Below are 20,244 nucleotides of genomic sequence, written 5' to 3' on the forward strand. Positions count from 1 at the left end.
CGTCCCCCCATACATAGAAGTCATACATACTTCGAAAAGTTAATTCAAAATTGGTCAACCTTTTTCCTACTGATTAGCGCAAACATAAATCTGTTCAGTACAATGACAGCTAATAATTACGGCAGTTATTTTAATAAATTCATGATTCTTGTGAACTGAATTGACTACAGCTGTTTTGTTTGCGCAGGAATCCATACACTTGGGTCGCATATTCAACGTTAACCAACTTCCGCCTATGAATGGTTTCGAGGTTGTGAATAGCTGTAACTCAAGGTGTGTTACGATTTTGATGAAATTTAGATTTTTTAAATATGTACGTATACCGTGAATACCGGTTTTTATCAGCCCCTTGGTGAATTTTAGGCTGATAAAATCGGGACATATATTTTTCTTTCTTTTTAAGAAGCCGAAGCTCTTAAAATATTCTTTAGTCCCTAGAAATAGCCTCATAACCTTTCCTGATTATTTAGCTTAAACTTCCCTTAAGGGGGTCTGACAGCGCAAAATTAAAAAAATAACTTTTTTTTGCGGATTTCTAAGATAAGAAAAATATGCTCAAGAAAGGATTTGCTCGAATTCAATTTGGTTCGTCTGATAGAGTCCATCAAACTACCAATTATCAATTTTCATATGAAAATCTGGTCTTCACTGTATTGTCAATTGTGTTCGACCAGGTGCTGATGAAAGCCGATTTCAAACAAATTTCGTGGCTCAAATTTTTCGCGAATGGGTTCGCGAAGAAGTTATGATTTGGCAAGGAATCTGTTCCTGTGGCAAGAAAAACAACGTCAAGTGGAAAGTAAAAGAAGTTCCTCAACAAACGGATGTTACCCTTCGCTACACACAGAAAAAAATGTTAATAAATAAGATAAATAAGAGTTTTTCACTCTTAGCAAAAAACAACCATACGCATACTCTTAGTTTGAAAACAAAACTTTTATTGCTATTATTCATTAGCTTGAAAGGAAAACTTATTTTGATTATTATTCTTGATTAATTTAAGAGCGGAACACTTACTTTTACCAATATTTTTTTCTGTATGTAAGTGCAATGATGGTCCGTTTCATTTTGGACATTGTAAGAAATCGAAATAATTACCAGCATTCAATGTAATAATTCAATATCTTGTCTCATATACTAGATACGAGTAATCGTCCTTGATTTTGTTGGCATCCAAGATTTGAGTCGGAAGGCTTAAATCACTCATTGTCCGAGCCATTAGTGGTTTTTTCATGCCCCTTATCCAGAATTTAACACGTTTGCCAATGCATGCTTTTGAGTAATCTTGTGTCCATTTTAATGTAAGTGGATCGACTCGCCCTTCCAGTTCTAATGCATCAGCAACTTTTTCGTCTAATAAGGTGACCGATGATCCTGTGTCCAGGAAGGCATATGTGCTGCAGTAGTATACTTGCGTAGCAAAGTAAATGAGAAGATATACGTACGTATATTAGCAACAAAGGCAAGGGTAGGACCAATCCATCAACTTTCTATTCCTAAAATGGAATTACAAGCAGCTCTTTTAGGATCGATATTAACTAATACGGTATTAGAAGAACAATGTATAAACATCGGCAAAGTTACATTCTGGACAGACTCGGAAAACGTATTAGCCTGGTTGCGACCAAAGAACTGGAAATATAAAATATTCGTCACTCATCGAATTGCTGAAATTTTAAAAAACACCAAGGTAGATCAGTGGCGATATGTACCTACAAAACTGAACCCGGCAGATGAGGCAACAAAAGAATGTATTAAACCTTCAATATGGTTAAGAGGAACACCATTTCTGAAGAAACCAAAAAATGAATGGCCAGCAAACAAATCTCATATGGAAACAAAGGAAGAAATGAAACTTGTGGTTGGATTCACCAAATGCACCCATGGCACATTGGAATTGAGCGATATTCTAGTTGGACAAGATTGATTCACCATATATGTATAGTCAAAAAATATATCAGTTGGCTGCAGTACAAAATCAATACAAAGAAAGCTAATGCTGGTCACACAGTAACATTTAATCGTCAAATTACATACAAAGATAGACAACTGGCAGAACGAGTAGTAATTCGCAAGATACAATTAGATAATTTTTCGAAAGAGATTATCGACATTGAATTACTAGGTCATATCAATGAAAATAGCACACGACTTTTATTAACCCTGACTCCAAGACTAGATGAGTACAACATTTTAAGAGTCGGCGGCTGCCTAGAAAATGCTAAGGATCTGCCAATATCATCCAGACATCCTATCATCTTACCAGCAGAGCATCATGGTATACAATAGTTTCTCAATATCATCAATGATATTTACATCAAGGACATACTATAGTGCTTGGAGCATTACAGTTACGATACTATATAATAAGTATGCGTACTGTCCTCAACAAGGTAAAAACGAAGTGCCCTAAATGTATCATAAGGAAAGCAAAACCAATGATACCTCAAATGGCACCACTACCAGCAGCATGGTTGGATTTATACGCTTACCCATTTACAAACACTGGAGTAGGCTACTTTGGTCCGGTTGAAGTTTCGGTACGAAGTTCGGTAGAAAAACGATGGGAAGTAATCTTCACTTGCATGACGACAAGAGCTATACATATCGAGATGGCTGAGAAATTAAATACGGATCACTTCTTGATGTGCCTAAAAAGCTTTCAAAATCGTTGTGGAAATATTAAGCATTTATTCAGCGATAACGGTACTAACTTCGTAGGAGCAAAAAAGGAACTAAAGTCCCTACTAAACGAAATAAATGAACGTTAATAAATTGGAGATTGATTGGACGTTTAATCCACCAGCAGCACCGCATTTTGGAGTAGTCTGGGAACGACACATTATTAAGGACAATCTATACTGCCCGTAATCGCAAGTCAGTCCCATGTTCTATGGGATTCCCTATCTACATGGGACTGACTTGCGATTATAGGCAGTATACCAAATGATGGAACCTGAAAAAACACCCTACCCCGAGACATTACGATCCGCGTTAATACAAGTGGAATTTATTTTGAATAGTCGTCCACTAGCGCACTTACCAGGTAATAATATTGAAGACGAAGTACTGACTCCATTCCACTTTCTTATTGGAAGGGCTAGTGAGTACATCCCACCACAAAATTTGGATGATAATAACATCACACGAGTCCAATGGCGGCTAGTTAACCATTATAGTAAACGATTTTGGGATCGATTCAAAAGAGAATATATACCCACATTAATTGCAAGGCAAAAATGGTTGAATAAAGTTGTACCCATTAACATTGACGATATAGTGCTAATAACTGATAACACTATACCTTGGGGTCTATGGTTAAAGGGAAGAGTTATAGAAGTCGTCAAAGGCAACGACGGCCAAGTACGTTCCGCATCGGTTAAAACCAACAGTAAAAATAGCTGTATTGAACATACGCAAACCGGAGAAACCACCAACACAAGACGTCAATTCAGATGTTTCATTTACTGGACTACATCACGTAATAAAAGACAACAGCAGCATCATAATTAAGCCTAAGGATAACAAGGAAAACTATGCACCAAAAAGGAAAATACAACGAATCCAACCAGCTACATGGTATGGCCACAAGCTATCGGCAGACACCGTTAATGTTAAAGTACAGGTAGACTACACCCAAAAGGAGGAATTAAGGAGAAAGATCCAATGGAAGACGAATACCATGCATCACATAAGTTTAATGCAGCTCATAATTTTTTCGCTATTACTTATGGGAAGCAGCTTTTGGGGCGCAGCAACTCACGGATTGATTGCTTACGACGGTGCAAATATTGAAGTGAACATGACCACTTACTCTCTGATGGACGTAGTATCTTGCATACCACCAACAAATAATCTAACAACGACGGTGCTTAGAATTCAAATGCTTCAAAGGAATTCACGAATTGAAGCAAAGGTGTTTCAATGCAAGGTAATAATAAGGAGATCTATTCGTCATTGCGGAATACATTCACATACTTCAGATTACGAGCACGGCTATGTGTACATAGTTAAGGGGTTCACATCTGAAGAATGCCGTAAGACACACATGAGTGGAACTGTGATATTGGCGGACAACGTGGCAATTCAAGAATTAAAATTAAATAGTACTACTAGAGGTCAGGAATTAATAGTAAGAAGCACATTTGGAAGCTCATGTGGCGGAGGCGTCTACAGAACTAAGTTTTATACCTGGACAGGAGCTTTGGTCTACTACGAATATGCTATATCACTTCATGACTATACAGCCACAGTGGACATCGAAAACAATCAAATCAATCTGAAAGGAGATCTAACTTGTCCTTACACTCATGGACGTTGTTTAGATGCTGAAGAAGGATATTTAACCTGGGACATCGATATGAATCGACGATGTGAAGACAGCGAATTCGAAGTCATATTCGAAGGAGTTGTAAATAAGACTAAAAGCAACCAGATAAAATCAATAGGAGAAGCCGTAGTAAACAGTACAATATCAGAAAAGCATCTATACTCGATTAAAACGAAGGAGAAGACACTTATATGCGGACATGCTGATTTCAAAACGGATCACCCGAGAATTCTGATTATGGAGTTATCCGACATTAGATCGCCGCTTACCAGAAAACCGACAACAGGAGCCAACAACAATTTATTCACATCTTTCAACTCCAAGATTACATTCGTGGAGAACAACATTGGTCAAAAATTGGACGACGTTTACCAATCTGTGATGGTAGAGATGTGTAAGCTGGACAAGGCGCTTATGGAAACCATACGGGATACACAGTGGTTGTAGCTGGTGAAGTACACTGAAAAAAATCCAAACGTTAATTCTATTTGCTTCAAACCGCTTAAAATTCATATGAAGAAGAAATGCTATTGTTATCACGCGCACACATACCTTCTATGTGTCAACTGTATAAACTATGTATGCACACATGTAAGTTATATGTGCATATTGCTATAGAATGGGGTTTTATGTGCCTAATAGTTATGAAATGTGAATGTAAGATTAATATTTCTTGTAAATACACACATTAGGTTAATGTGCCAGCAAATAGTGTCTATATGCCTCCGTTAATACGTTTAACGTTTACCTTTTTTTGAGTGTACTTCACGTCATTGAGTGCAAACCAGTATATGTTACACCCAGAGCAGAGGCTCGATGTTTTCAAGAAATTCCAGTTGATTACAACAACAAATCAATGTTTTTGGCACCTGTAGCAAGAATACTCCAAACTCGAAGTGTCGAGATAGATTGTACACCATTGCTACCAGCAAAGTTTGTTTGGTGGAAAATGGTATACAGCTGATGGTCGATTACGGGAAACTACACCACCAGAAAAGAAGGCATCAGATATTGTTACAACTTGGTCGTATACACCGCTCCCGAGTCTAATGCAAAGCGGCGTGTACGATCTGTACGATGCTGACAGTCTTCAAAAGATGAGAAATACGAGCAAGGCGATCGCAGAGTATCAACGAATGTCTTTCATAAGGTAATAATTGGACAACAACCTAATGATCAAGGATTTAACTTCGGAGCATTAGTTTCTGGAGACAATCGACTGTGCAATTACGAGATATTGGACTATAACTCTTGGTCAACCTGGCTAGGAAATATAACATCAACTGCAATAGGATTGTACATGATGGGCAGAGTAATAAAGTTCGTTATCGACACAATCATGCACGGCAGGATTTTATACGACATCTATGGATTCGGCTGGCAACTGCTGGCTTCGTGTTGAGACTCGCTCACAACATTTAATTCTCACCGGAATGCTGCCCGGCGCACACGAGTTACTTCTTTAGACTCAAATGACGGATCACCTAGGACTAGAAAAACTCTAGTAAGAGAACTGCGGAGAGAAAAACAGCATTTTTGGCAGCGTATACCCCGGCATTGTATGGCAACACGTCCAATGTTATAAGGATAGGCAATGTTCGATTGAATTCGTTTTTTGACAGCTAAACGCGAATCCAATCGATCCAAAATGGAGTCTCCGCAGTTCTCTTTATAGAGTTTTTCTACCTAGGATTAGCGGTATAACTAATAGCGAAGAGACGTCTATTCCCATGGAAGAAAACACCGAAAACACCACCACGACTATTTCAGGACGAATTAATCATCTAAATGAAATGTAAAATATATAAGGAGTGAACCAGGTTAATGTGAAAATTTGAATCAAGAATTTAAACAAAGTATAATAAATTCTTTAACGGTAAATCAAGTAGTAGGTAGATTTACGAGAGGGGAATGTAAGAAATCAAAATAATTACCAGCATTCAATGTAATAATTCAATATCTTGTCTCATTCAAATCAAAATTAGTTTGCCCCATTTAGAAATGATAAACTATTTAAGCGCTAAATGCGTGCGCAACTCACAAATCAGGAGACGATATTGATGCCAAGAAAACTAATGTAGAATAAAGAGAACAGGCGTAACAGGATCATCTGTCTTATTGAGGCTAAACAGGATTATCCGTCTTATTCACCCACGCCTAATTTACATACACAGGCAACTAAGTACATTCTTTCCTATGCTATTTTTTTTCTTTCCTACTTCCTCTCATAGTCAGAATGTTAACGTACCCGTAGAACAGGGGTGCCAACCTTCCAGATTTATCTGGATTCTTCCAGATTTTTAAGCGTCATCCAGACATACAGATTTATGTTTTTTCTGATCCAGATTTCAGAAAATTTTTCCAGATTTATTCAGACAATTTGAAAAATAACAAAATGAGATACAAGAATGCATCGTTGATTTTTAAACCACCTTTTCTAGCTACGATTTTGAAAACAAAACTTTTTAGATTAGCTGGAAACACAAAATGGCAAAGTTTTTGTTCGCTAAAGCGAATAAATTTTGTTGAGTTTGCATCTGCTGGAAATTTCAGCAATCCAAGAAGCTGAAAGCTCACAGCCCCAAATTCAATCCTCAAGCTTTTTAAAAAAAAATTAGGCTATCCCGACAATTCCAGACTTTTTCGAAAATTATTACAGACTTCTTGGAAAAACACTTGGCATCCCTGGTTGGACCAACTGACAAATGTCAAAAACTCTTCAAAGAAGACGTTATTAATGTAAAAGATTGATGAATAGATTGTCAAAGCAAATTTGACATGATATTTCGACGTTCAGAGGTTTAAATCACGACTGTAATAGTAGTAGGCGACGAAACTGAAACATAAAATATTCTAAAAAACATTGTAACTCAAATTCTCTTGGGAAAGTGTGATATACTAATCCAATTAGTAGATAAGAGAATATAAATTACGTGAAATTAACCTGATATTGTAATGCAATTATTTGTGTTTGTGCGTTTTGTTCGTATTTTTGATTGTTTGGTAATTGGTGACCATATGTTCATTTTATCTAAAATTGGGGCTACTTTATGCCAAGCTTTACTAAAACCTATATTACACAATCTTTGTTTTAAAATTTACTCTTATTTTGGGATTTTGGGCCCTATTCTCACAGTCACGTCACCTAGTGACTAGAACAAAATTTGTCTCTAGTCCATAAGTGACGTGACTGTGAGAATAGGGCCCTTTATTCTAATTCAAAGCAGATTTTTATTAGCGTACTAGCAAATACAAATATGTAAATTTGTATTTAATACTAGTTTGACTGTTTTGAAAAATAACTGTAATCGAGCTTTTCCAAAGTTGAGTAGTGTAGTTCCAATGGAGCAAACATAAAAGCGCTATCGTTTCTAGAAGTATTTAAACTATGTGTATTGAAGCAATTTGTTGTGGAATGACAGAAAGAGCAGCGGGGAGTAGTTATGCAGTGTAGGCGAATGACTATGGTTAAAATCTTACTAAACAGGGAGTTCCTCAGTATATTGGAAATCTCATAAAAGATGAATGAACTGACCTGACCATTAAATATAACAATACCATTCGCGTTTCTGTTTGAAAAGCCTTTGCACTACGGAACACAATTAAAACTACTTTTAGAAAAATACTAAAACAAGGTTGTCTGATTCATAAGGCAAAAAGTGTGTCATGGAGAGCGTTTTTTCTCGGCTTATTGTTTTTCATTGTAGGACTTATTTTTACGCTGTTTTTCGTTGTAGGACTTTTATTTTTACGAGCACGACATTTGTTTGCAGCTCCCCTGCGGCAACTTTCAATTTTTTTACGCCAATTTTCAGATCTTTATATCTTATGTTCAATTTTGATTTTCCAAAAAAAAAATTCGATTATATTGGAGGTACTTCTACCTGGGACGGGACGTGCAAAGTGAAATAAAGTAACTGTCGACGCGAACCAGCAATGGCCTGTCACCGGGCCTTTCTTGATGATTTTAATTTTCTTGTTACAAACAGTGTCTGGGTAGTATCGTAATATTCTTGCTATATACAAGGTGTTTTTAGAAAATATATTTCTCGACAAACATATGATTACGGCCTAAAAGCCAACTGTCAAAATCCATTTTGAATGGAAATTCCAGACAAACCGTTACTAGTCGAACATAGTTCACAACAATTTATGAAAGAGAAACACTTTTCTCTTTCGTTTACTACCAACATCTGTGATTGGCTTGTAAACAGTTTGTCCGGAATTTCCATTCAAAGTGGATTTTGACAGTTGGCTTTTAGGCCGTAATCATATGTTTGTCGAGATTCTACATGTTGCTTAAATGCATGTACATGCACAGAAACGAATATGAAAAATGCAACGACGGCAAGTGCAATTTTATTATTCTGCTCAACAGTTATGGTTAATGTTGTTTTACATACACTGAAAAAAAAAACAAACGTTAATTCTATTTGCTTCAAACCACTTAAAATCCATATGAAGGAGACCTGCTAATGTTATCACGCGCACACATACCTTCTATGTGTCAACTGTATAAACTATGTATGCGCACACATAAGATATGTGTGCGCATTGTTATAGAATCGGGTTTTATGTGCTTTATAGTTATGAAATGTTAATGTGGGATTAATATGTCTTGTAAACACACACATTAGGTTTATGTGCCAGCAAATAGTGTCTATCTGCCTCTACTAATTGCAAAAATCTATGTGTAAAATCAATAGGCATAACGTTTACATTTTTTTGAGTGTAGCACAGAGAAACGATAACATAATTCATGTCATGTATGAGCTCTTTTCGGCACAAATCTGTACCTCATCGGCAGAAATCTATGTCGCATCGGCACAGCACTGTCAACGACATTTGCTTGAAATTATTTTGCAAGCTGATTTTTCCCTACAAAATAACACCAATGTCGGGAAGGAAAAAGAAGACCGTCTTCGCATGTCCCGTCCCAGACTTCTACCATATGTAAATCATCAAGCAGTTTCAAATTTAAAGTTGCGTGATCGTAGTTCTTGAGTATAATGTACAAAACCTTCTACTTTTGGCGTAAAGTAACCCCCGATGACGGTAGTTCTTGAATGGCAGGTAACACCGCAAATCATGTTTTTTTTTCAGAGACGTTCTACAAAAAGCTTCGTCACCGAGTCGTTTATCGATATTTTTGCAATATATAAAAAAAATACAAAATGTTATTGAAATGATACACTACAGTCGTGATTCGCTGGTTAAGCCACATCCTCTGTCCAACTAACGAATTTGATTCGCTATTTGGACCGACTGACAAATGTCAGAAACTCCCCAAAGAAAAGACATTAGTAGTGATTGTTAGATAGATTGTCAAAGCAAATTTGACATGAAATTTTGGCGTTCAGACAATAGTCCAAATAGCGGAGGTCCAACTAAAGGGCTGTCCAGTGTCCAGCGAGCGAATCACGACTGTAAAATGTACGAAAGTTTTGATCAAATCGGTTAACGCAAAGTTCTAAAAAAATCGCAAAAAAGTGTTTTTTATTTGACGCTGAAATCCGCAAATTGCATTTGTTCGTAAGCGCAGTTAGCCCAGGCGAGTTGAGTCGAACGTCAAAGTGTTTAAATCGCAATTTTCTGGCAGAGACCGATCTGCTAGATTTCTACCAGTCTTGGTTTGGCAGCCCTGTCAGATTTCTGCTCGCGTCCTGTCGGGTTAATTGAACAAGAGCGAACTCGGTGCGGTTGTTGCATTTGAGCGAATTCTTTGCCAGAATTCTCGCGCAAAATGCTCGCAGAAACTCTGCCAGCATCAATTTCGCTTTGCTCAATTTTTGCTAACTTTTTGCTTACTACGGTGACCGGGTAACTGCATGACCATGTTCGTTCTAGAGCACTCTAGATCTAGTTAGAGTGTGGCCAAGAGGCCATGACGTATCCATACGAACATGAAATTTGACGTATTCACAAAAGAAATACGTCAGATTTCTGCTCGTTTGGATACGTCAAACGCGTCTTAGCCACACTCTAACTAGAGTGCTCTAGCCCAGTAAACGAAATGGCGGACAGGCAGGTTAAACTAGATGCTGGCAATCGGTAGGCTATTGAATCGTTGTTCTAGGCTATCCGCCGTAACTTGCCGTTTACTGTAAAAGTAGTGTGGGAGTACGTTCGCCTTTTTTGACTGGGATGCAGCCAAATTTATATTTCTTTTCTCGCCGCGTGTCTTCATAAATATTTAAAGCATCGTCTTTGGTAAAAACCTGACAGTTTCGTCTCAATAATTTGAACTTAAGCAAAAAAACATCAATACAGTTTAGTCAGAGGAACACTAGTAAAAAAAACTTTGTTATCAGTGTTGTCGTCTGTTGATCGCGAGCTAGCAATGAGCCGGATTGGGGTCTGATCTAAATCATATTAGGCGCATAATAAGTGTACCGACTGATTATGGAGCTGCGCGAGTGGAGTCCGCTTGTCAGTCTGGTAGGTAAACTTCCAACCAGAGTACAACGAGGTATCTTGTTCCATGACGTATCCATCACCTGTGTGGACTTCGTAGAAGAATTCATTGCTCTCGGGACTAATGTGGGAATAGTGTTTTGGTGCAATCGAAAGAACAGCGCCATCGAAAGATTACAGGCTGAGGTAAGTGCTAAATAAGTAATCAATTTGTAATTTTATTGCGCACGAAAATCTGTTAGTTTACACTGTACATCATGTCAATATATACAAATAGATTTTTTTTCCGTGAACAGGGTTCCGGTGAGTTGACTTGCGTTCGGATCATTTCAACAGTGGATTTTATGGTCGCAACAGGATGTCGGCAAGGAAAAATTAATATCTTTCAAATCCCCAAAGAAGCACCCCCGGATGTTTGCCTTGAACTTCTGTTGAAAAGTAAACCTACCGAGCGGTACACAGTCGGTGGAATTCATCGTACATCGTTAACCAATCTCGTATGGTCTAAAAATGGAATGAAGCTATTTTCCGGCGATAACTCTGGAACAGTAGTCTTGACGAACATCAATTACCAGTCGAAGTCCTGTGAGTCTTGGGAAATTGTTAACGAAAAGTATGAAATTATTCAGCTAAGTTTGCAAAAAGAATATCTACTGGTTTCAACAACTTACCGAACGGTTATTTGCGTTCAGGAAGATCCCGGCAAATGGCGAGTGACACAAATCGGTAAAAAGGACCGGAAAATACTAAGTCACTTCGGGGCCGTATTTCACACATACCATAAAAAACCTCAAGTAGTTTCTGCTCGATCTGGATTTCGGCTGTGGGTAGCAGATATGGTAGGAGATGTCGCACACACGTTGATCTTTAAAGAGTTAATCCGAACACCCTCGTATGAGATACCCGTTTTAAATCCCAGCAGGCATCCGATCCGAATTCCTACCACGTTCGGAACGCTATATCCATTCCAAGATAAATATTTGTTGTCGGTAGCCAATGATGCGCTTTTTGTGTTGGACTTGGACCAAATGAAAGTTGTAGCCTCATTAACTCGACTACGCAAAATAATCGACATCTCAGTCAGCAAGCATGAAATTCTAATTCTTGAAAGTTGTCGCTCTCTAATCCGTCTATCCACACTACCGGACAGTAGTCAAACCACAATATTATACAAAAATCTCGATCTTTTTGCCACAAGCGATAGCGACCATCAAATTGTGCTAGCGGACGAGTGTATCGAGCAGGAATCATTCGCAGAAATAGCCAGCAGCTCAGGTTGCTCAAACGGTGTCGACAGCCAGTGCAGTGGGGATGACACTGTTGACTTCGGTCAGCCACTGGAGGAAAGTCCTTCTGCTGATGGTTCGCATCACATCGTAACTCACCTAAAAAAACTGGAACTGTTTGAAACACTGAACGAACTAAAGTACGACGAATCAATACTGTTCAAAAGCGGACGGAAAATGAAACGAAAGCACAAAACCAAAATCAATCCAATTGTCGAGATCGGCCAAATCCCAAAGGAGTGTGAGGAAGAGGGAATTGCTGGGAAGCATTAATTCTCGATTCGCTATAGTAAAAAACATGAGTTCTCATATTCTGTGTAATTATATTGTTGATATATGTTTTGTTAGCTCAAACGAGCACCATATTACGCTTTAAAGTATATGCTGATGAAATGCAATTATTGTATCGTGCTTAAATGAAACCAATCGGCATAGCTATCGGGTTACGCACGTTTGAGTGAATTGCAAGTTGAAACTTGTTTTGATTCTTGTGCTTTTGTTTAGCTTTGAAAGCCGGTAAAAGGATAACATGAATGAGTTATTTCGAATAGAGTAAAAAGAAAATCGTGCCATCTCACATATTTAGAAAAAAGTTCAATACCATAACAAAAACATAATTATTTGTCATCCAAAACCATACTATCGTTGGTAGTTTCAACAGCAACCATTTCTTCATCCCCTGCATTGTCAACGTCTGTTGAAGTCGTTCGGACGGATTTTTTTCGATGATTTAGTCGTTGAAACTTAGCATCCCAGCTTCGGTCAGCAGATTCGATGCGATGCACGTACTTGAGATGATTGGCCAAAAAATGGTCCTGACTGTACCGTTGAGTACACATATGACATGCATGCACCTTGGTCGAGTCTTCCTTATGCGTTTCGTAGTGCTGGATGTATAACATACGTCTTGTGTGCTGTTTGCCACATATTTCGCACTGATACGGATATTGTCCGCTGTGTCGAATCTCGTGAGTGCTCCTCTCCGATTGTGAGCGCAAAACTAGTGAGCAAAATCGGCAGGGAAATCTTTGCTCGCTCGTATGCATCAGCATATGATCTTTGAGGTGACCGGGGCGTTTGAAGGAAAAATTACAAATGCAGCATTCGTACTTTCGTTCATCGGAGTGCGAAATCATGTGCGAAGTTAAGTTGCCTCGGGCCTTGAAGGTTCCTTTACAAATTTTACAACGATACTCACGAGGATTTTTGTGCCGCCTTAGACAGCTGCGGACGAGCAGTTCATGTTTGTACTTTTTTCCACATTCAGGACATTTATGCTCGGATTTGTCTTTATGTGATGCTATATGTACGGTTAATGTTTGCGGATGTCTAAATCCTTTGCCGCAGATGTCGCAGACATGTACCTTATCGTAGTACACGTTCTGTTGATGGTGACGAATATCTACTTTACATTTGTATTTCTTGTGACAAATGTGGCATTTGAAAGGACGTTCGATTTCTGTCTCATCTTCATATACTTTGGGTGTTCGGGCATGTTCCTCAGAATGTTGCTTAAGTTTTTCCTGAGAATCGAATTCTTCAAAGCACCCACAGCACCTAAAACCTCTTGGCCCTTTATGTATTTTCATGTGTTCCAACAACTCTTCAAGTGTACGCCTGGCCGATACGCATTTACTGCATTCAAAAGAGTGACTACTTTTTGACGCACGAAGATGCTCTTTCAACTTGAACGAAGTTTGGTAGCGTTTGAAACAACCGGAACATTCAATCGGAAGTGTCTCGTCTTCGAAGGCGTCCGGTTTATGTACCTGCTCCTGGTGAATTTTAAGCTCGCCAATTGTTTCAAAAACTTTCTTACAACCACAGCATAGGGATAATGTGGCAGACAAATCTTTTTCAAATTGCTGCTTCCGAGATATACCATAGGGTAGAAGTTCATGAGCACGGTATGTTTCGAAATTCTTAAACCGATCGTAACAAATGAAACATTGGTACTTATTTAATGTCACTCGCTTGCGGTTCCATTTTCTCTTATCAGCTTCCTTGTGCATATTCGAATGATTTTCAAGCCTCTGTCGACTGGTTGTGCTCAAGTCACAACCGCAACATTTGAACATGTTGTCCGAATGAATGTCCCTCACGTGATCATCCAATTCCGGTACGGTGCGAAAAAGAGCTTTGCAGAAAGCACACTTCTTCGGTGGTCGAGCATTATTTTTACCGGTCTTATGAGCCACCACCAAGGCCTTACTAGTAAAATGAGCATAACAGATGTTACATTGATATTCACTTCCTTCCACCACCGCTGGCCTTAATTGCCGATGCTCTTCAAAAGAATGTTTTCGCAACTGTGCCTTTCTATCGAACGTCGCATCGCAACCGCAACAACGAATCTGTCCATCAATCGAACCTTCCACTTGACCGTCGAAGACCTCAGGTTTCCAATTCAGTCCCGCTTCCTCGTCAGTATTTAAGTCCTCTTCGATAAATTCGTCCGATTCCGGTTGCGCCCATGCCATATCCAGCTTATCTTGAAGCGGTATGGCAGACTTTGCATCTTGTTGGTGCTGTTCATTCAGCATATTGGTCAGCGTTTGTTGGGAGCGCTGCGCTTGCTTACGAAGGTTATATGCCTTAACCAGCTTGAAATGGCACGCGGCGCATAGTACTTTTGGATATACGTCTTCAAATAATACCTGCAATACCGATCGATCAATATCATCTATATTGAACAATTCAGATACCTAATTACCTTTATTCCGCAAATATCGAATAAGGCTTCAATGGTTGTAAACTCGGAATTCTACAGGAAACAAGAAACAATTTAAGAAATTCAAATAATCAGCGTTCAGTACTACTTGTTTTGGTTTATCGAAGGGATGAGGTTCGATCGCATTCCTATCCTTTTCGATTTCGGTTTTTATTGAAAAATGAAAACTTACCAATTGGCTAAATTGTTCATTCTGTTTAAATATACTGACAAACCGTGAACGGGAGCCGGTTTTGTCTTCAAACAGACAAATTCGGCACATAGGTTCACTTTTATTCATTTCGTTATTGATAATTTTGTACTAAGTAGTATGAATTAAAAGTATTCTTATTTTGATTGTCTTCCGGCACAAGAGAATAAAAAACCAAAGGTGTTGTTTATAAATACATTCTGGTTGCAGTTGAAAACTGGAAAATCCTAGAGCACTGTAGTTCCCAGTAAAGTTCAGCCGGAAATGAACTGGAATTCTGGCTGGTTCCAGTTCGCATTCCGGCTCCAGTGACACAACCGATTCTAACTAGAATCGGTTGCGTCACTGGAGCCGGAATGCGAACTGCAACCAGCCAGAATTCCAATTCGTTACCGGCTGAGCTTAACTGGGTTAGAGTGTGGCCAAGAGGCCATGACGTATCCAAACGAACATGAAATTTGACGTATTTCTATTGTGTATACGTCAAATTCCATGTTCGTTTGGATACGTCCCAGTTAAACCAAGAGCACAGAGAACAGACGTCCATCTTTAGCATTCAACTTGTGTTAAATCTCCAACGGTTTCGAAGGTACCCAGTTAAACTCATTCCGGAACCGGTTCGTATTTCTTAATGGAGTCATTATGGATTCCAAATCAAATGCAACAACCGGTTCCGACTCAGAATCCGTTGATGCATTTGATTTGGAATCCATAATGACTCCATTCAGGATTCCGAATCAAATTCCGAATTGTTTGACCGGGTAGTAGGGATCTTTAGGTGTGTGCGGGTTAAGGCATATTCTGATGCAGATTAGTACCGTGAGTTAATATCTCAGTCCTTTTTCAATTTTTTGGCCCGAAACTATTGAAAAAAACATTTTTTAGTTTGTTTCCTTTTAGGACAATAACATATCCAAACCCATGCGACTTGCACGACCCTATAGGTTGCCTTATCAGATCTACCATAGTTTGCAGATGAAACTTGGGATAGCAGGTTGCTAGCGGATTGACAAAGTACCAGATCATGCTGTGTGGGGTGCTGTCCCGGTTAACAATGAGGCGAACGAGATATTTGCAGATACGTCATTTAGTAGGACAACTGTCAGTTTGCTGGTTGAGTTTAATTTGGTTTTTTTAAATTTAAAAATCATAAAAGAATAATTAAGGTTTAAGAATGATATGAGTGTACTCGTAAGGACACCCGCTACCAATACATATGAAAAACTGGCACAATTTTTCCAAATTAAAGATCCCTGTTGGGATATCCAAACCAGGTGCGCTACTGTCGTCCTGTTTTTTTTTGTGGCTGAGTTCGACAAAATTGACAGCTGTTATTCCTCTACCCAGTCAAACTAGTCCGGAACCGATTCGGACTTCCAACATAAATTCCAGCTCAAATGCATCAACCGATAGGGTCGGAACCGGCTGTTTTCTTTGAGCAAGATTCCATACTGAATCCATCCAGGATTTCGAACCGGTTCCGGAATGAATTTGGCGGATAGTTGGGATAGGTTGGTGTGGCGGCGCTAGTGTTTATCGTATATTAATTTAAATGTTCACACACGTTTTTTAAATATTTCTGTTCGATCATGGATGTCTGTTCTCTGTGCCAGTTAAACTCATTCCGGAACCGGTTCGGATTTCTGAATGGAGTCATTATGGATTCCAAATCAAATTCAACAACCGATTCCGACTCAGAATCGGTTGTTGCATTTGATTTGGAATCCATACTGACTCCATTCAGAATTCCGAATGGTTTAACCGGGAACCAGCGAAAATTTTCGACAAACATATGATTACGGCCTACACGCTCGTAAAAAGTTACTCAGACTCTGAGTAGTTTTTAACTCAGTTTTGAATGATGTTCGTGAACGTCAAAAATTGAGTTGACAGGTATAATATCTCTGAGTAACTCTGACTCTCTTTTTGGGTATTACACAAGAAACCGTTTTGGAGTTACCAAATGGAAAAGCCATTTTTCGCCAAGTTAAAAATTCCAAGCGTCATCCGCCATTTTCCATTAGTAGGTACAGGCTCGTTTAGTTATCGTTCATCAGCTTTTTAAAAATAATTTGTTCAAATATTTATAATAGTTGGAGCTAGAATTGTAGTGTTTGTGGTAAAATACATTTAAATTTTAAGAGTGGATTTGAGCAACCTGCATGCAGAACATTTCAGAAGTGGTGAATACTGAAACGGTAATGAAGTTACGAGGTAATATTTACGCTATACTTACAAAAAAAACATAAAATTTAATAAACTGAAGTTTCTTTAAGTTATTGTAAAAATATTCCATGAGAAAAGAAAGCCTGGATTGTATTACATCCAAAACAAAATTTTTACGGCCAATTTCTTCACTGGATGAAAATAGGTTTAGCTCCAGTTCAGATGCAACAATCGATCGTGAACCAGTTTAAATAGGAATCGGTTGTTGCACTTCAGTTGAACCAACGACACGACTAGACACTGGCATTCCAAAACTGTATCACAAATCTGACTACCCCCCAGTGACTCAGGTAACTGGTACTGTCAAATCTGATTTTCATTAAAAAATGCATGAAACTAGCAACATTGATGAGTCTGTTATTTATTTCAAATAGTTACCGTAGCAACCCTTCGATACGTAAGTGAAAATTTTGTGACATCAAAACAAACCCATAATTTTAAACAAGTGAAGTATAAAGTGTAAAAACGATGAAAAACTTGGAATAAAATGGTTGGCGGACCCAGATTTTCTGGTACACTATCGTGCCCGACTAGTATCGGAATGGATATCGAGAGTGAGTCGGCGAATTTGGCCGAAAACTTACATCAACTACTGAACTACTACAGTAATCGCAAATCCAGAATACAAAATACGGCGCAAACATCAAATGCGTATTCTGCGATTTCAACACTCAGTATTTAACACAATTCCAACCCTACAAGTAAGGCTAATCAAAATTTATTTAATACCAAATTTGTAACGCCAACTTCCACAGCCATGACCACATCACCCGAATATCACCGTAAGCTGTTTGAAGCAATAACATGCTATTGATTATTGAACATCAAAATCCTGTTGAGCAGCTAACAGAAATTAAGAGAATCGAGCAGAATGGTTTAGGAACAACGGTAACAAAACCAATACAACTTTATCACAGCTTTTGAAAAACAAAATTACCACCACTATTCGAAACGTGCGAACATGCTTCGATTCATACGAAAAATCACCAACCTTATTATTTTCGGTATGTTAAATGTAATATCACGGATAACAAATGTAAACTGCTAATGAAACATTACATGCTAATTACATTTTAGAGACACGAAAAAGTTAAAAAGCAAGTCTCGGTACAGGAGTAGACTAAGATGGTCTCTGCGAATTCGACCATGCGGAAAAGCGGCGGGCAAGAATGGCGCGAAGAACTTATTGCCCCACACGGCGCTTCCTGACCGACTATCACGATTAGCTTTAGTATCTCGGGTGGAGATATGGAAAACATCCACACAGATGTCCTCTTAATCTAGGTCATCTCAAGCCAGGATAATGCCACTTGTAGTATCACGTACAGCATTACGTTGGCTGATCAAGGGCAGCAGAGACATACGTACATTTAGCAGCAGTATTAGAATCAGATTAAGCAGCAACAGACTGCGGTCAGTACCGACATGTCGGCGCTCGACCACGGCGGAGAGTCACCGTGCACAATAGTTGGCAAATGAGCCTAAATCACAAAAATTACTGAAACGAAAACCTTGAAGAGTGAGAATTACATTATAAATATATTGTTTATTGATCCATAGTGGGTTTCGATCTTTTTATTTATTCATAACAGGTAAATTGTTTGATATTCACTATTCTCACAGATAATCGATTATCTGTTAAAAATGATCTATATACTTGATATATGAAAAATAATACGATAACAATAGTGGCACTTTTGAAACATACTCGAACGTTTGGTTTTTAACTGATTTCTTGATTATTTGTGATATTCGGAACCAGGATTTTGTTTTTTTTGTTATTGGATGAAACTTCAGAGTTTTCTGATCTTCAGCCAGGCTAACTAGCAATTTGGAGTTTTTAGACACACCATATTAAAGCATAATTTTGAAGGATTCTCAAATTGCTGGGATCGATGTATAGGTCATACGTTTGTGTGTCCACATACAGGGTGTTTGGTTCATGGTTAAGAATCTCTCGGGGGGTGATAGACTGCCATATTTGGAGAAAAAAATTGTTCTACACATACCATCAAATTTCAACCGTTACAGAGTTATTGAACTTTTTGTGTAAAAAACTTATTTGTCTTAAAATACCTCTAACTTTAAAAGTATACTTTGTATTTTAAATGTTTTAGTTCCATTCGAAAGGTGAGAAAATTTCGCATTGAGTGATGTCCTCACAAGTTTCAGCTAATGGGTTTAAGTAGCCTTTTGAAAGTAATTAATTGAAAATTAAATAATTTTGAACGATTTTTCGTTCATTTCTTGAAAATCCTAATAGTTAACCTCATCCTTTTAAAAATTCAGATTGTTAGTCTTGGTGTGCTGCTTATTTCGTTCTTTGACATGATACACTTACCTTTTCTTATTTTCATGATTTTGGGTTATTCAACATGGATATTTTTATCTCATTTCCACTAGTACCAGCTCTAATTGAAAAATTATGGCACTTATTGTACTTTTTTTCATTTTTATTCGAAAGCCAGGAAAATTTTACAGTGGAAAAAGTATTAATACCTTTCAGTTAAGTGAATTTAGTATTCTTTTAAAAGTAAATTAGTTTAAAGTTAGTGCTATTATTAGCATTTTCGTTAATTTTCTTAAAATAGTAAATAATAAACATCACCATTATTATCATGGAAATAATGCATCTCAGCAAGTTCTACAGTTCTTTCTTTGACTCCATTCAATTATCTCTTTTGGTTTCGACGCAAAATCGTTTTTATCACATCGTTTCATATGCAAAAATAACGATTTCGAACCCACTACATTTATGGCGGGGTCATGCTGTGTTAACTATTAAATAGCAGCAAAATTAAAAGAGATATAGACAAAGTGTCAAATAAAAAGTTATAGAGAACATTAAGGGGCATCAAATGAACAATAGTAACAACAAAATATGGTTGATTAATAATTAGAATAATTAAAAAACTCTCCAAAAACACAAATTTTGAGTTATTTCGTTAGTAAAAAATCATTTAGTACACTTAACTAAAAGATATTTGTACATACACTGATAGGACATTTTCTCAGCTTTCCAATGAAATCTTGTAAATAACGATATAAAGCATATTTTTTAGATTAG

At 37.9% G+C, this 20,244-nt stretch overlaps 2 protein-coding genes and 1 long non-coding RNA gene across 3 annotated transcripts; 2 read left to right on the top strand and 1 right to left on the bottom strand.

The window, feature by feature from the left end:
• Positions 1-10,550: 10,550 nt before the first annotated feature.
• Positions 10,551-12,558, top strand: LOC131691605 (WD repeat-containing protein CG11141-like). The gene is made up of 2 exons (XM_058978136.1): positions 10,551-10,930; positions 11,041-12,558. The coding sequence occupies exons 1-2, from the start codon at positions 10,733-10,735 to the stop codon at positions 12,301-12,303; spliced, it is 1,461 nt and encodes a 486-aa protein (XP_058834119.1). The 5' UTR covers positions 10,551-10,732; the 3' UTR covers positions 12,304-12,558.
• Positions 12,559-12,607: 49 nt separating this feature from the next.
• Positions 12,608-15,127, bottom strand: LOC131691601 (zinc finger protein 708-like). Its single transcript, XM_058978132.1, has 3 exons — positions 14,934-15,127; positions 14,744-14,794; positions 12,608-14,687 (listed from the first exon to the last, which is right to left on the bottom strand). The coding sequence occupies exons 1-3, from the start codon at positions 15,039-15,041 to the stop codon at positions 12,648-12,650; spliced, it is 2,199 nt and encodes a 732-aa protein (XP_058834115.1). The 5' UTR covers positions 15,042-15,127; the 3' UTR covers positions 12,608-12,647.
• Positions 15,128-17,254: 2,127 nt separating this feature from the next.
• On the top strand, positions 17,255-18,736 carry LOC131691614 (uncharacterized). Its single transcript, XR_009305812.1, has 3 exons — positions 17,255-17,878; positions 17,933-18,181; positions 18,255-18,736. It is a non-coding gene; the product is annotated as an uncharacterized LOC131691614 (long non-coding RNA).
• The last annotated feature ends 1,508 nt before the right edge of the window (positions 18,737-20,244 follow it).

This window comes from Topomyia yanbarensis, chromosome 3 (genome assembly GCF_030247195.1).
Source record: "Topomyia yanbarensis strain Yona2022 chromosome 3, ASM3024719v1, whole genome shotgun sequence".
Lineage (NCBI taxonomy): Eukaryota > Metazoa > Arthropoda > Insecta > Diptera > Culicidae > Topomyia > Topomyia yanbarensis.